The following is a 14,260-nucleotide window of genomic DNA, read 5'->3' as shown; positions in this document are numbered from 1 at the left end:
GGAAGAGTGGGAGTTTGTGGGTCTCCATTATCCTTGCTTTCTGGGCTAGTACACAGGATCCAAGGATCCAGAATCCAGGACCCAGAAAAGGGGCCAAACCGTCAAGCTCTGGTGCTTTCTGGTGTCTCATCAGAGAATCCTAGGCCCTGTGTGGGCAGGGATTAGAACTAGCACCATGATCCACAGGACTCAGGCCCAGTCAATCCCATCTAGTGAACACTCAGAATGAGGGGAACACCAGCCTCTCCCTTGCTGGTCAGCATCTGATTCTGAGCTTGTGGTTGTAGCTGTGATGTTCAGTAGGCCCATGGCTGAGCCACCAGGCAGGGCTTACCACTTTTGACAGCCCTGGGCCTTGGCTATGGCTATGGGCAGTGTCCATGAAACCTTAGGGAGGCTGGTCCACAGGGAAGCAGTCTTGGACAATTTAACCCTGCTCTCTTGCCACTTCAACAGTCAACATGTTCATTATGACCCCTGACTCCTCCAACCCAGATAAAGGTGCAATTTCTCATGAGGTTGCCCATCTTTTATTTTTCACCATCATTTCATAAGAAAGGACATCCTAACCCCAATTGACTAGAAGCACATCTTGCAAAACAAGCAAGCTTGCCCTAAAACGAGACTTTTAGTAACCTTTGGTTTACCTTGATCTGTATTATATACAAAAGGTCGCCCAGTACCTGCCTCTCTCTCAATCAAGCCACCACCATGCTGCACCTAGGATGAGGTATCTCCTCTGCACACCCTGTATGTGGTGGTCACTTCCCTGATTCCACGAATGTGTCGTCCACTTAAACTATTATTTCTTGACATTCTTTGCAACTTTCAATTCCAAAGAAGGGGAAGTTCTTTTTGTGGATCAGAGAAGAGCAGGAATACATCTCGTCTTGCAGCCCATGCTCCTAAAACAACCCAGTCTCTTTAAAGTCCTTGGTCTTTGGGGATTCCTGGGTGGCTCAGCGGTTTAGTGCCTGCTGTTGGCCCAGGGCATGATCCTGGAGTCCTGGGAGCGAGTCCCACATCAGGCTCCCTGCATGGAGCCTGCTTCTCCCTCTGCCTGTGTCTCTGCCTCTCCCTTTCTCTCTCTCTTTGTGTCTCTCAGTAATAAATAAATAAATAAAATCTTTATAAGTCCTTGGTCTTTCTCTCTTGAAGGCCTTCTTGGGTTCTACACCAGTGGGCTGGTGACTTAGGCAAGATGTCACTTTTCCCAGGTGTGGAGACCCCCTCCAGTGTCTGGGGGCAGATGGTGGGGATCACTGGATGTGACACAGGAATGCAAGTCAACTTCAGGGGTGAACCCCAGGGAAGAGTCAGTACATCAGATGCAGGGCACAGAAGTGAGAAGAGGCCCCTTAGTGTGGAGTTATGAGCAGCCACTCTCAGAGAGGGTGAGTCTCCTCAGCTCTGCTTCCCATGGTGGCAGGTGGAGCCCCAGGTCTCCTGCACACAGAGCCTGGGGCTTGCTGGGAGCACCTGCCAGAACCTCTGTGGGGATCAGGGACCAAAAGCACCTTGGGAAGTCGCTCCTGGGAGGATTTACCTGTCCTGAGCCTGTGGCGTCCGTCCCCCAGGCCAGCACCCCCACCTGTCCTGGGGCTCCGTGCCCACAAGCTGCAATCCTGACTCCTGTGTGTACGATTTCCCCAGTGTATGCAAGCCAGGCCTCAAACACCTGGCCTGAGGATATAGATAAGCAGGCAAAGCCCTCTGATCCACTGGTGAAGCAAAGACAGCAGAAAGGTGGGCTCTTCAGAGCAGGGCCCAGGGGGCAGGGAAGTAGAGGCAGAAACCTAGGGAAGCTGGAGCCTCACAGACAGACGTGTCACTTGTGCCCACCTCGTCTCCCTCAGTGGTACCCGTCAGGCTCTGGTGTTGGCTCTGGGCTCACAGGGCCCCACAGCACTGGCTGTCACAGCCATTTGCCTCCCAGGATGAGTGAGGTCCCGAGGACATGGAGCCTTACATGACAGGTGCGGTGACAAGGAGGTGCTTCCCGGGCCACATGACAGGACACAGCTTCTCGGGGCACCGGGGGCTCCAGACTCAGCATCTATGTCCGGATTGTGAGTCCATTGATTCTGGGGAGCACAGCAACTCATGGGGAGCAGATGATCATACTGTGGCCACACGGCCAGGAGCTGCCAGCTGCCATGGCCAGGCACACGACGGGGTTCTATTTACGGTGCAGCCTGTAGACGCCCTGCACGGGAGGTGACCCAGGGTCACCGCTGCCTCCTGCCCGTCTAAGCCAGAGGCTCTTAAACCCTTACTGAAATCTCTGAGCCTACCCCTACAGCCCAAATCTTGCGCAGATTGTGGAGGGGTTCACGGGCTTTTTGACAGAATTATTAATCAAAAAGTAATCAGAATGTGGAGATTTTGAAAGCTCTCGGCCTCCTTCTCCTCCAGGGCGAGGACAGGAAAGCTTGCTCATGGGGTGGCTGGGCCACATTGCAAAGAGACAATGGGGGTGGCTCATGTGTTTAATCAGTTGCCCCACAGATGCCAGCGCCAGCGCCAATGACAGTGCCAGGGATAGGGAAGGCTGACGGGATTCTTGGGCTCTTTACACGGGAGAATAGAGCAACTGGGCCATGAACTTGTGCTTCCCTTAGAGCAAAGGGAAAAAGGACCCGAAGGCAGTACAGAAATCATCAGGACAGCAAATCTCAGCACGGGCCCACAGGACCCAGGCCTGGGGACCTCAGTTTCCAAGGACGAGACTGCCCCCGTCCCAGAGCTGCAGGGTGAGCAGCATCCCACAAGCTGAGGGCCTGCGGCTGCTGCCACCATATTCCTGCCTCCCTGGTCCTGGAGTAAAAGCTTTGCACCCAGAGGGTTACACTCACACATTAAGGTCTAATGGGATTTGCAGAGCTGAGCTTGGACCTGCTTGGGGCCCCTCACCCCCTCCCTTCTTCCCATTTCTTCCTTGTGGCATGAGAGTATCTATCACATACCTGTCTCACCAGCACATCTGGACAAAGGAAAACTACCCTATGATTGCACTCACACAAGTATCTGTGGTAGTCTGAACCATAGAGACAGAAAGCGGAAAGGTGGGGGCTGAAGCCTGGGGGAGGGGGAGGCGGTGAGAATCCGTGCTTAACGTGTGGAGAGTTTCACAATTGGAAAAAATTCTCAAGATCTGATGCCAAAAGCACAAACAACAGAAGAAAAAAAATACATACATTGGACTTCATTAAAATTAAATGCTCTCTTACTATGAGGGACTCTATTCACAAAGTAATGGGCAGCCCACAGAAGGGGGGAATATTTTTGCAATTATCTCTCTAAAAAAGACTTTATCTAGAATATATAAGGAACTCTTACAATTCGATAATACAGGACAAATTAATGAATGGGCAATGGATGAATGCACATTGCTCCAAACCAGTTACAGAAAGGCCCATAAGCATCTGAAAAGATGCTCCACATCAGGGAAATGCAATCCAAAACCACACTGAGATGCCATGAAGATGGCTTCAGAACCACAAAGATAACAGTTGCCAGGAAAACAGATGATGGCGGGGAGGTCGCCTGGGTGGCTCAGCTGGCTAGGTGTCCAACTCTTGGTTTTGGCTCAGGTCATGATCTCAGGGTCCAGGGATCTTGGTTTGGGCTCAATGTGGAGGCTGCTTGAGATTCTCCCTCTCCCCCCACCCTTCCTCCTGTGTGTGCTCTCTCTCTCTTTCAGTCTCTCAAATAAATAAAAATATCTTAAAAAAAAAAAAACCCCAGATGATAGCAAGCATTGTCTAGAAGTGGAAAGAAAGTGGAATCCTTCTCCACTGCCGATGGAGACATTTAAAATGGTACAGCCACTTTGGAAATAGTCCGACAGTTCTTAAAAAGGCTGAATATACAGATGCCACATGACACAGCCTTTTCCACTTCCAGGTGCGTCACCACGAGAAATGAAACCTGTGGGATGCCTGGGTGGCTCAGTGGTTGAGTGTTTGCCTTTGGCCTAAGTCGTGATCCTAGAGTCCCGGGATTGAGTCCTACATCAGGCCTCCTGTATGGAGCCTGCTTCTCCCTCTGCCTGTGTCTCTGCCTCTCTCTCTGTGTCTCTCATGAATAAATACATAAAATCTTTAAAAAAGAGAGAGAGAAATGAAATGTGCATCCCCGCAAACACTTGCACACACACATTCGCAGCAGGATTTTCATATTAGCCAAGTGGTAGAAATGACCTAAGCAAGTCAGCCAATGAATGGGTTTGACAAAGAGTAGCATCTCCACATGATGGGATAGTATTGGGAATGTGTGAAAGCACATGGCACCCCTTGGAATCACTGTCCTAAATGAAATGTGAAGAGATATGAAAGGCCACATGTTGTATGACTCCACTCATATGGAAGCGCAGGGTACGTGGGTCTGCGGAGACAGAGGGGGATGAGCCATTGCATAGGGCTGAGGCCCAGATGGGGGAGACAGAGTGACTGTGACAGGGGATGAGATTTCTTTTGTAGCTGATAAGTTCTAAAATTTATAGTGGCAATGGTAAAAACTCTATAAAGAGGCTAAAAGCCATAAACCGTACACTTTAAACCAGTGAATGGTATTACATGCAGATGTCTTAATACAGCTTTTATATTATAATTGACTGGGTTCAAAATAGATGTTAACATTGCTTATGTCTATGGATTGTCTATACTGCTTCCTATTGCATTTACACATTTTTCTATAAGGTTGAAACATTTAGATGACTTTACCCATTTTCATTAAAGAGAAAATAACACATGAGCGTGATGCAGGCCGACGGTGACTGTGGACCCTGGTTGGATCCCCTAGATTCATGGGGAGGAGATGCAAACGCATCACGGAGTGGGGAGGTCAGTGTCCAGCAGCTGGATCTGGGGCCTCCACAGGGCAGCATTGGCAGGGGGCTGTGGGATTAGTGCCTCAGGGGCTCTCTTTCTCTTCATTAGGAAGGAGCACGAGAGAACCAGCATCTGCTTGGGTCCTGCTCGCAGACTGTGCAACAGGACGGGATTGGCTGACGGTGATGACCCCCTGCAAGAATCAGTTAGGAGCCCTACAGACAGGGGAGCCTCTGTAGTTGGTGTGTGTGGTTGGGGAACAACACTTAATGCCCATATGGTTTGTACGCTCCCCCACAGCACATGTCCCTGAAACGTGACCTTCAGAATGAACCAAGACAAAGTACATTCCAAAGGACAGACCATGGAATGAGGGAGGAATCTGAGCTTCAGAGACTCGGGGAGGATGGGACGATGAGCCCTGAGACGGCACAGCCCAATCCCAGGACATGCTACTGAAAGGAGCACCAAGGGCCCAGGCGTGCACACGAGGCATCCCAGAGGGAAGGGCCCTTGGGACTCCTGGAGTCACATCCAGCACCTGGGTCGATCTCCTATTTCCTAAAGAAATCAGGCAGGTCTTCCCCCACAGCATTAGGATCCAGCACCTGTTGTGTGCACGCTGTGGGCGGGGACAGAGTGGGGTGACACGCACAGGGGGCACCTCCGACCAGCCCCCCACATGGTGTGCATCTGCTGGGCGCCTGAGCCCAGTCCTCTCTCTGGAGACCCAGCTGGATGGGGAAGAGCAGCAGCGGGGAGTGAGGCCCAGAGGAAACTTCCCCTTTGGGGGGACAGGAGGGTGGGGGCCTTGCCAGCACTGCCTGCCTGGACAGGAAGGGAAGGACGTGGGGGAGCCCCTGGGGGCGGCCTGCGGATCCTGTGGAGCAGGACAAGGCCCCGCACGAGTCCCTATGTTCACCGAGCTCTTGGCTGGGGGTGGGGAGGAGGGCAGGCAGAGAGCCAAGTGTCCCTAGGACCTGGAAGGCCTTCGGCCCATCCTGCTGCAGGGCCAGCACATCTGTGTGTGGTGAGCGGTCAGGGGCCACGCTCAACCCCACACAGGCCCCAGGACCCAGACCCTGGACGGGAGGCATCGGCCAGGAGGGAAGCAGGCTGAGGGCCAGGGTGCTCACTCCTGGGACCAGAGCATCTGGGGGAGGGCAGGGGACGGAGGGAGCTAGAGCACCCGGTGAGGGTGGTGAGCAGATGGGGGACAGGAGAGCAGGGCAGTAGTGGGGCAGTGGGATCTCCTCCTGGGGTCTTTTGTCTCCCAGTCTCTGCTCAGCTCACTGTCACCAGCTAAGCAGAAGCCCTCTCTGATGTATGTGGGGGGGTCTGTGCCAGCGGGGTATACCGGGGGGGCCATGAGGAGGGCCTCTCAGCCTGGGTCCCAGCCCCCACCGGCCCTGGAGCTGTGGACGCCTGGCCCCACCGCCCTCCAGGTGGGCTGTGCTCCTGCGTGTGGGTCACGGGCTGTCAGTAGGAACTGCTTCCCGCGTGAATACAAGTGTGTGTCCTCATCTGTTCATGCAGGGGGCCCCCAGGAAGGGGGAGCAGTACCCAGGAGTGTCCTTGAAGACCCAGGGACCCTGGCCAGTCCCCTTGCACTGCCACCACAGCATGATGGGCCCCTCACGTGGCCGGAGGAGATGGTGTGGCCCAGAAATCCCGCCAGGGCCCTGGTGTCCACCCCAGGGCAGTCATTCCTGCATGCACAGCGGGGCAGCGCCACCCCCCCCCCCCAAGCCTCCCTCATCCATCCCCGTGTCCGTCCTCTTGGGGACCATAGGATCCCCCACAGTCCCTCCTGTTGTAGCAACCCCCGCACCGGGACTAGAAGATGCTCCTCCAACCAGAAGGCCAGAGGCCCCCACGCCAGGAGCCCCACAGGAGCTGAGGATTCCCGGGCTGGAGGCTCTGCCTCATCCTCCCTGGTGGGGAAGTGGAATGGTGACCGAAGCCCCAGAAGGCCCCCTCAGGCCCTTCCTTCGTGTGTGGGCCCCTGTCGGGCACAACCTGGACGCCCCCAGGAAGGCAGCGTGGAGCCTTTCCCAAAACAACCATCTTTATTCCCAATGTGCACACAGTGCCCAGGGGGCTGCCACCGGGTCCCTCCCTCCCTCCCTCCCTTTTCCTCTCCCTCCCTCCCTCCCTCCTTCCCTCCCTTTCTCTCTGCCCCCCTGGGCAGGACCAGCCCAGGTGAGGAGGCCGCTCAAGGCTGCAGGGGGCCCCAGGCAGGGGCAGAGGGCACCCCCCCTACTGGCTGCAGTGGCGCTTCCTCCTGCTCCCCATCGGAAAGGGGTCACACCTTCTCTTTGGAGGCTGTGAGGGGTGAAGCGGCCTCACGGCCTTGGCCTTGGCCGGCTGCCCAGAGCCCCTGAGGTGGGCCCCAGGGAGGGGTGTCTTCCCTGCAGGGTCTGGGCCCCCCCACAGAGCCCGCTTCCAGGACTTGGGGGCCAAGGGAGCGGCGGGGCCCAGACCTCTCCTCTGGGGAGACGGGGTCCTCCGCCGTGCGGGGCTGGGGAGGTGGCGGTCGGGCGTGGGACTCTGGGAGAACTCCCAGGGCAGCAGGCTGTGCTGCAAGGCCAGGAGGAAGGCCAGGCTGGGCAGCTCCTCGTCCTCACTGGAGCCCACCACGGGCCCCCCAGGGTCCCGGGAGGGAGGGGACTCCCTGAGAACGGGGGCTCCCCGGGAGCTGGGGCCAAGGGAGGCGCCCCTCTGACCCTGGGGAGGGGAGGCCCACGGCGCAGGGGGCTCTGGTCGTCGCGGGGAGCCAGCAAAAGCTCTGGGCCTCGACAGGTGCGTGTGCGCGCGGCTGTGCCTCTGGGGTTCCTGGCCGGCCGTCTCCGGGGCGCAGGCTCCGCCGCCCGCCCCCAGCTGGGCACCTGCCTCACACTCAGGACCGGAGCCCCACCCGGCTGTGCAGTGATGCGGGGGGGTCCGCACGCCAGCCTCCACCTTCAAGGCCGCCAGTCTTTTCTCCACCAGCTGGAAGGAAGGAGGTGATATCAGGTGGCCACACAGGTGTGAGGGGGGAGGGGGGATGGTGGCATCAGGGGGAGGGGGAGAGGGGCCCTGGGGGCTGTGGCTCTCCTGACATCCTCCTGGTCCCCTCCCTCCCAGTCACCTGGTCCCCTCTCTCCCCAGGCTCATCTGGTCCCCTCCCTCCTGTGGCTCACCTGGTCCCCTCCCTCCCCTGGCTCACCTGGTGCCCTCCCTCCCCAGGCTCACCTCTGCAAGGCTCAATCCTTCCTCCTGTTCCAGTTTCTCAGCGAGGGCCTGAAGGTCCAGCTGAGTTTCCGAGGAAAGCAGTTCCGCCAGGAACGTAGGGTGGATGACTGCCTCCACCTGGGACAGAGGAATGGTGTGGGTAAGCTTGGCAGGAGCCCCTGGGGCCAGGATGTGCTGCAGGAACCCTGGAAGGTGCGGATCCCCCCATTCTTCTCCAAAGGCCGGATGATTTAACATCACAGTCAGTGGATACGGGCATGCACACACACCCCCAAACTGGTGTGCACACAGACATAAAGGCACACACACACACAAGCACATACCCACACACCTGCACGCCCACCTGCATGCACACAGGTACACACACGTATGCACACATAGGCATACGTGCACGAACACACATGCATGCAAACACACAGTATACACACATGCCTGCATGGACACACACAGGCATACACACGCATGCACAGGCACACAGACAAGCACACACGCAGCTCAGGAACACGGAACGGAGCTTTGTGCCAGAGGTCTGGGCGCAGCCCCGATCCCCGTGTTGGAGGCCAATCCGGGAACCTTCTAGACAGCAGGCTGCGGCCAACCCACCTTGGTGATGAAGTCTTCCTGGGAACACAGCTGGTCAATGTAGCTCAGGAGACCCGGGTCCCCGTCCCACTGTGGCTCCTTTCCGTCCTCTCCCCGTTCAGCCACTGGGCCCCCCGGGGCAGAGAGGGCAGGCCCCAGCAGCCCGTCCATGATGTCCATGTACTCTCTCACGGCCTCAGGGGGGATCTCCTTGGGCGCCTTGTTGTCTCGGGGCCGCCGGGGTCTGTGTGGCTGCCGGCGGGATGGCTTGGCCCTGGAACCCGCCTTCCTGGGAATGCACGCTGAGACAGAGCAGGATGGAGGAAGGGGGCGTGAGGGGCTCCAGCAGCGCCTTGGGAGGGCGGCGGGGGGGGGGGGGGCTCAGAGGTAAGTGGGGGGGGCGGGACCTCCTGAGACCACAGCCCCCATGGGACGGGGGACCGGAGGGGGGAGCATCTGAGAGCCATAGGGGGAGCGGATGTGAACCCCCAATGCTCCAAGGGTCTCCCCACGCAGCCCACGTCCCAGGCAGACTTGTTGGAGGGCCCCCTACGGGAGGGGGGACAGGAGAAGTTCTCCAGGTTGGGACCCGTCCTGACACCGGGCACTGAGACTCCAGGCTCTCTGTGGCCACGTCCACGTGAGGGAGAAGACAGGCCTGGGGGACAGCGGCTGCCCCAGACCCTGTTGTGGCCACAGCTCCCATGGGAATGTGGGTCCGTACCTGGCTGTGGGGCCGTCCCTCGGGCCGGGGGCCCCCGCAGTTCAGGCTTCAGGGGGGCTGAAGGAGGCAGGCCCTGGGCCACCTTCACCCACTGCAACTTCTGAATCTGCATCTCCTCCTCCGCCTCAAACTCCATGAACCTGGGGGTGAGGAGGCCCAGCCACACTGAGGGGGGGGGCCCCCCGGGGAGCCCCCTAAGTTGGCAGCAGGTGGAGGGACCAGGAGAGGCGGGGCCTGGAGGGGAGGCCGTGACCCCGGCCCCCAAGGAGGCAGTCAGCTGGATGTGCAGCCCCTCCCCCACGCTCCCTCGCAGGGAGTCCGACCATGGGGAACTTGGGGTCACCCCCCATTCCCAGGCCAGCTGGTGGAAGCAGGGGTGAGTCAAGAGCAGGGGAGGGTGGGATCCAGGAAGGGAGGTGAGGGGGCCCCACTGGGCCGAGCTCCGGCACCCCTTGACCCTGGCCTGGGCCTGGACTCCCCCCCAGCCCTGGGCAGGGGACCCTGACTCACTTTCCCGCCATCTCGTAGTAGATAAGCCGGTCGAAGTTGCTTTTGCTCTGCCACTCCTGCACGGCCCACCACACGCCCTCCTCCAGCGTCATCGTGGGCTTCAGGCGGGCCAGGGTCCGCAGCACCGGGCTGCAAGCCATGGGGTCAGGGCTCAGGGCTCAGGGCTCCATGGATCCAGGCCCCGCCCCCAGGACAGCAGAGCGCACCCCCACCCACGTGGCCCAGAGCTGGCAGGTGACTGCACGAAGCAGCCAGCCGTCCTGGCCGGCCCCGCCCCCACCCCTGCCCGGGAGCACAGCTGACCATCCCCTGGCCCCCTCGGCAGGGATGCCGGGCTGGGCTCGGGGCTCGGGGCTCGTTCCTCCTGGCCTCTGCCTTTCACAACAACAGTCCTGACATTCCTGGGCCAGAACAGGAGCCCCGTCCTCAGAGGGAAGGGCCGTCCCCCTGAGTTCAGGAGGGACCCAGAGGCCACAGAGAGGCAGGCAGGCCGGTGCCAGTCCCTGAGGAGGGAGCCCACGCCCTGACCCCTCCCAAGCCTGGGCCTCCCCTTCCTACTGCCATCCTCTGGGACATCGAGGATGGGGCTGCATGTGGCCTCTGCAGGGCCTGGTGGCCGATACCACCTGATGGGCCATCCCCTCCACATGAGAGGCCCCATCCTGTGTTCCCAGGAGACAGGACTACAGAGGCCCTCCTCTCTTGTGGGGCCCTTCTGCCCCCGAGGCCCCAGCCAATGGCACCATGAGGCCCATGGAAGGTCAAGGTCAAGTGGGCTAGGCTCCCCGGGGGTTGGGGGTCCTCCTCTCTTGTGGGGCCCTCTGGCCCCCGAGGCCCCAGCCAATGGCACCATGAGGCCCATGGAAGGTCAAGGTCAAGTGGGCTAGGCTCCCCGGGGTTGGGGGTCCGCTGAGATGGTCACCGGACCAGAGGTGCCTCCCCGGAGTGGCCCCCCCTCACGCCTTGCCCGCCACGCATTGTCCCAGGTCCCCCGGGTGGGGGGGATGCCACGGGCCCCAGGTACTCACATGAGAAAGCAGGACAGAGCTTCGGCGTCGGGGCTCTGTGGCAGGTGCCTGCGGGCCAGGGACTTGAAGCGCTGCCAGCGCCTGAAGTTCTCATAAACGCTCCTGGGGTTACAGGAGTCCTTGGGCGACGACGCAGTGCTCGGGTTGCTGGCTCCGCTGCCCTCCCTGCCAGCCCCGGGGGGCGGCGGCCCGGTGTTTACGAAGTGCTCCAGGGCGCTTAGCGGGGCCGCTGGTGGCAGAGCCGCAGCCAGAGGGCCTGGCGCTGAGATTCCCTGGCCGACCTGGGAGCCCCCAAAGGCCGAGGCGGGTACGCCGGGTACCATCACAGAGGCCGCCAGGAACACGGGTGTGGGACACGCAGCGCCCCCACAGAGTGTCCCCGCCGAGTTCCAGGTGGGGGGGGCCTGGGTCAGGACGATGTTCTGAGTCTGGAGGGGCTCCAATGACCCCTGCTCTGACCCGACCTGCACAATGACGTTGCAGGTCCCGGGGCCCCCAGGGCCGTGGCCAGCGTCTCCTGCCACCAGCGGGATGCTGGGGAAGGATGGCAGCTCCAGGGGGCCACTGGCGGGGAAGGGCAGGTTCAGGAGGGGCGGCGGGGGCAGCGCCCAGGAGGACCGGTGGGGTATGCCGTGACGGGGGTGCGGGAAACGGCTGGGATGGGAAAGGAGACGCAAAGGCGCCCATGTCCGTGGCCACGTGGGGCCGCAGCACTGGAAACGCTGTGGACAGAAGGAAAGGGCGATGGAGTCAGGGAGTGGCAGCCGGCTCCGAGGGCCCCTGGGCCCCTGGGTCCCCGGGGGCAGAGCAGGGACCCTCCCACGTGGGGACTCTATAGGGAGGATGTGCAGCCCCTTTCCCCTGCCCCCTGGGAGAGAAGACCACAGCTTTCCGGGCTCCGGCCTGCCCACGAGAGGCAGCCTCGGGGACCCTGACTCTGACCCCCGCAGCCCAGCAAGCTCCCCTTCCTCCACCTCACCCCACCCACAGCCCGGTCCAGCGTCACAGTTGGATCCCAGGGATTTGAGGCCCGCCCAGATCTGCCCCATCCACCCGCCTACAGCCTTACCTCCTCCTGTCGCCATCCCCCCAGCAGGGCTGCTGCCGCAGGGCAGCCTCCACAGTCAGAGGAGTCCCGTGCAGGACCCACCCTGTGACCTGCTGCAGCAGACGCTCAGGATGCAGGTTGAGGAGTGAAAAGTTTGAATTTAAACGGGTAGAATGTAGGACTCAGGACATTCTGCCCGGGGGAGGGGCCGAGGGCCAGGCCCCGGGTGGGGGTGGGGAGACATTCCGGAGCCAGGCTCTGGCAGGTAGGCAAGAACCCTGAGTTCTTTTCAAATGATACCGGGGCACCCTGCCGGGGGTGGGCCTTCCCGGGCGACGGGAAGGCTGTGCTCCACATTCACAGCACCACGTGTGCCTCGGTGCCCTCCCTGCTCCCAGTCGGCGTCCATGAACCCAGGCTGGAGTCCCTGCGGCCACTCCGCTTCCTACCTGGCTCCTGACTTACGTCAACAGGGGCTGGACCGTCTGAACCCAGTTTGGAACACAGACCCTGATTACGAAGGCCACGGGGACCCGAGGGTGTCAAATCAGCCTGTGTCAGCAGGTACCGCAGGTGTAGCTGCAGGTCGGCCTCCAGCCCCGGGCCGTGTGCCCACCGCCCTGAGGTGTCAGGGGCTGTGCGGCTGCAGTGGGACCAGCCAGCCTCCCTGTGAGGCCCTGGGCGGGAAGGCCCGTCTCTTAAGGGGATGCACAGCCTACACACAGGAGATCCCACATCACTAGGTTCTGTTCCCCGGCTTATGATGCTGTTGTCAGATACTGATTTTTAACCTCTTTAATTATTTTAGTGTAAAATTTCAAGCCAGCAATACCCAATACCTTTGTTTGGTTCAAAGTCAAACTGTACATCGTGGAAGGACTGTGACGCCTCTTCCTCCCGCCTCTTCCTCCTGGCAACGCAGCCCCTTTCTCCCAGGAAACCAGTGTCACCTGGTCCTTTAAATCTTGAGAGACATGTAGGATGTGGCTAAAAGTAAATGCAACTATTTCTGCTTTTTTGACACCTGAAAGCATATTTCTCTCTGGTTAAACGTTGATACAGGTTCCCAAATATGTTTCATATGCACAGTGATTGTCTTTGTTCTGCCACTGCGGCTCTTGTCCGTATTCCTGGAGGTTAGATCGTAGAAGCAGCAGCGCTCCCATCCTTTACAATTCAGAGGACCCTGTAGAATAGGGCGGCCAGATTTAGCAAATAAAAATAATGGACACTCAGTTGAATTGGAATTTTAGATAAACAGGGCATCAGCTATTTCCACAACTGTGTCTCATGCAGCATTATTGATATACTCTGAGTGCAAATCTGTTCCTCCTCTATCTAATTTTGCGTTGAGCTGGGCTTTGTATTATATCGGCATCTGCACCAGGAAGGTGTAACGCATTCGGCTCTTCCTGGTCACGAAGAGACCTCGGCACGTCCTACGTCACTGCCGGTCTAGGCTCAGTGGGGCTAACTACTGAAATAAGGGACAGGAAACCTTCCTCTTCCTGACACTAAAGGACACAAAAACACCCTCTAGCCCTGTTTTTCTAGGTGTTATAATCAGTACCTGTGAAATGGTTGTGCGCCTTGAGTCAAAGCCAGGAATGTATCCCTTCCTCAGCACCAGCCTCCTCTCAGCCCGTCTGCCCCGGTAGCCCTGCTCACGGGCCCGCGGGTTTCCCGTCTGCGGGACAGACCCTGTTTCCGCAATCCAGGCTCAACTGCATGTGGAGTCACGGTATCACCTCAGGAACAATCGCATCGATGCGGGTTTTCATGTTGCACATCACCGTCAGTTTCTCAAGGCCACAATGAGATGAAGGAGCGTTGGTGTTTTGTTTGTGAGACGACGACTGTTAGGGATTGGCCGAGGGTGACGAGGTGTGCGAACTTCAGAGGCTGCACCCAAGGGTGTTGGGAGAGCAGCTTCGCTCCCGCTGTCCCGGGGGCAGAGCTCCTATGAGGGCAGGGTGTTGGGGAAGGAGAGGGCGGTTCAGAGGGAGGGCAGGCTCCACGCTGGGCAGGCCCTGAACAAGACTCCTGAGAAGGGGCTGAAACCGTTCCTTGTCCCTGCAAAGGAAAGTGGACTCCGGAGGGCAGGGATGTGTGAACACGTGACAGGGGCCGTCCTGCAGGGGAGGGTGGTGGACTGGGAGTCCCGGGCCTGGGGTTCCTCCGCACCCCCACCCTGTGCTGCAGTTGTGTAAGAAAGTATTTTCTCAATTCCCGTCCAACTTCCTCATGGTTTCTCGGTGTTCCCCCCGCTCGCACCCTGACAGGGGCCAGGGAGTATTCATAG

General features: G+C 59.2%; 1 protein-coding gene across 1 annotated transcript; it reads right to left on the bottom strand.

Annotated features, from left to right (window-relative positions):
• Positions 1–6,996: 6,996 nt before the first annotated feature.
• Positions 6,997–12,857, bottom strand: LOC112644880 (NUT family member 2G-like). The gene is made up of 6 exons (XM_049092565.1): positions 10,911–12,857; positions 9,883–10,011; positions 9,373–9,512; positions 8,670–8,950; positions 8,067–8,183; positions 6,997–7,823 (listed from the first exon to the last, which is right to left on the bottom strand). Exons 1-6 carry the CDS (start codon positions 11,993–11,995, stop codon positions 7,092–7,094), a joined length of 2,484 nt encoding a protein of 827 aa, XP_048948522.1. The 5' UTR covers positions 11,996–12,857; the 3' UTR covers positions 6,997–7,091.
• Positions 12,858–14,260: the final 1,403 nt, after the last annotated feature.

Source organism: Canis lupus, chromosome 1, assembly GCF_003254725.2.
Source record: "Canis lupus dingo isolate Sandy chromosome 1, ASM325472v2, whole genome shotgun sequence".
Taxonomy (NCBI): Eukaryota; Metazoa; Chordata; class Mammalia; order Carnivora; family Canidae; genus Canis; species Canis lupus.
Note: the sequence above shows the minus strand (reverse complement) of the source record. Positions and strands in the feature narration are given on the sequence as shown.